Source organism: Austrofundulus limnaeus, unplaced genomic scaffold (genome assembly GCF_001266775.1).
Source record: "Austrofundulus limnaeus strain Quisiro unplaced genomic scaffold, Austrofundulus_limnaeus-1.0 Scaffold103, whole genome shotgun sequence".
NCBI classification, from domain to species: Eukaryota; Metazoa; Chordata; class Actinopteri; order Cyprinodontiformes; family Rivulidae; genus Austrofundulus; species Austrofundulus limnaeus.
This window is the reverse complement of record NW_013952505.1, coordinates 1,579,969-1,581,552: the sequence shown is the minus strand read 5'-3', so window position 1 is coordinate 1,581,552 and position 1,584 is coordinate 1,579,969. Positions and strand designations below refer to the sequence as shown.

Below are 1,584 nucleotides of genomic sequence, written 5' to 3'. Positions count from 1 at the left end.
ACACACATACATACTATATATATATGTAGAAATAACGAGAGCTCAAAGTCTAATATTAAAGACTGGACTGTCAGCGACATGAGGCAGCCTTCAGGATGAGACATTTATAAACTCTAATGATTTTACTGAGTTGAGGATTGTGTGGTGTTTAATGTTGTTATTGTTTGAAACAGTTTTAAAGTCATAAGATGATTTTAGGTGTTTAACTAAAGGTGTAGGAATATTACCCTGAGTTGTAGGCGGGACTTGATAACTGGAGCCAATAATAATTCATCAGTTTCTGACATTCAGTGTTTGTTTCAGGCTTTGTTTCCTGTTTGTTTTCTGGTAAATAAAATGTAAACATACAATAAATCAGATTTAGTCATGAAGTCCTTGTGGAACTGTTAGGTTTTCTGCAGCAGCTGTAAATATGAGCTGTTTTTGACTGTGTTGGTTTTTATGTTCAGGAACATCTTTAATTTTTGAGTGTGATTACATCGATGTTACCTGGATTTGTTTTCTATTAACTTGCTACAAGTTCTGCATCAGCTGAGCAGAAATAACTTTAACCACACTTTTAAAACAGTGAACATCTTTGATAATTCACTTATGAGTTGTACCAACAACAACAACCCAAACTTGAATTTGATGTTTTTAATATTTTCTGCTCAACTTTTAGATAAACTCCAGTCCTTCAGTCAGCAGCTGCCCAACGATGCACTGCTCCTGTACCCACCCTCGGCCCACTGTCCCACCACAAACCGTTGTCCAGAGAGGGCCTACACCACCATGGTGTCCGACATCAGGGTCACCTGTCCCAACAATGACCTGGCCAGGAGGGCAGCAGGTAAATAAGCTAAGTGGACATTGTGTGTTGTGTAATCAACCATCTCCTGCTGGCAACAGGTTAGACCTGAGAGGAGCTGCAGGGGCCAGGCTACRGTTGGACCTTTTTAATTACAGAAGTTGTTTCTGATTTGATTCAGACAGGTCAATCACCAGATTTAAGTCAAACTTCCTGTGTGCAGTGTGTCTGGTTTTCTGCCACAGTCCAACAAACTAAAGAATCAAACAGGAAACGTGCCTGCAGGCCCAGGCAGACTTTAAACAGAGCTCTGTGGTCTCAGTGGGATTTACCTGGGTAAGGAAAGTTAATAATAAAGTCAATAAATCATTTAGTAGTTTAACAGTCTGGGTCCAGCATGTGCCAAGTGTTTTTATTTATTAACCTTTATTTAAGCAGACAGATCCCTCAGATCATAGAGGTGCTGGTCCTGAAAACATCCTGACATCATGTCAGCCTCACAGCTTGGTGTGGAGGAACCAGAGGACCTGGAGGAAACCCAACGTGCCACATGCTGGACCCCCACAGATGTTAGGACTCTGCCTGGTCCTGGGGGGCCGGTCCTGTGTCCRTTCAATCTTTGAAAAAACATTTGTCACCTTTTCATCCAGCAGCTGCTGATGGTGCCGGGTTCCTGAGCAGGTTCTCTTCTGCTGGGCCGGTGGTCAACCAAAGCTAACGAGCCCCACCTGCTGGTGGCCTTTCAGCTTATTCAGCCACACACACACACACACACACACACACACACACACACACAC

At 42.9% G+C, this 1,584-nt stretch overlaps 1 protein-coding gene across 1 annotated transcript in view; it reads left to right on the top strand.

The window, feature by feature from the left end:
* The window catches only part of si:ch211-71n6.4 (para-nitrobenzyl esterase), a gene marked incomplete in the record, with an annotated part of 23,200 nt that overhangs the window by 18,195 nt on the left and 3,421 nt on the right, over positions 1-1,584 (top strand). Inside the window, 1 exon segment of the mRNA XM_014013556.1 lies at positions 662-829. Within this exon segment, the coding sequence (XP_013869010.1) occupies positions 662-829 (168 nt within the window).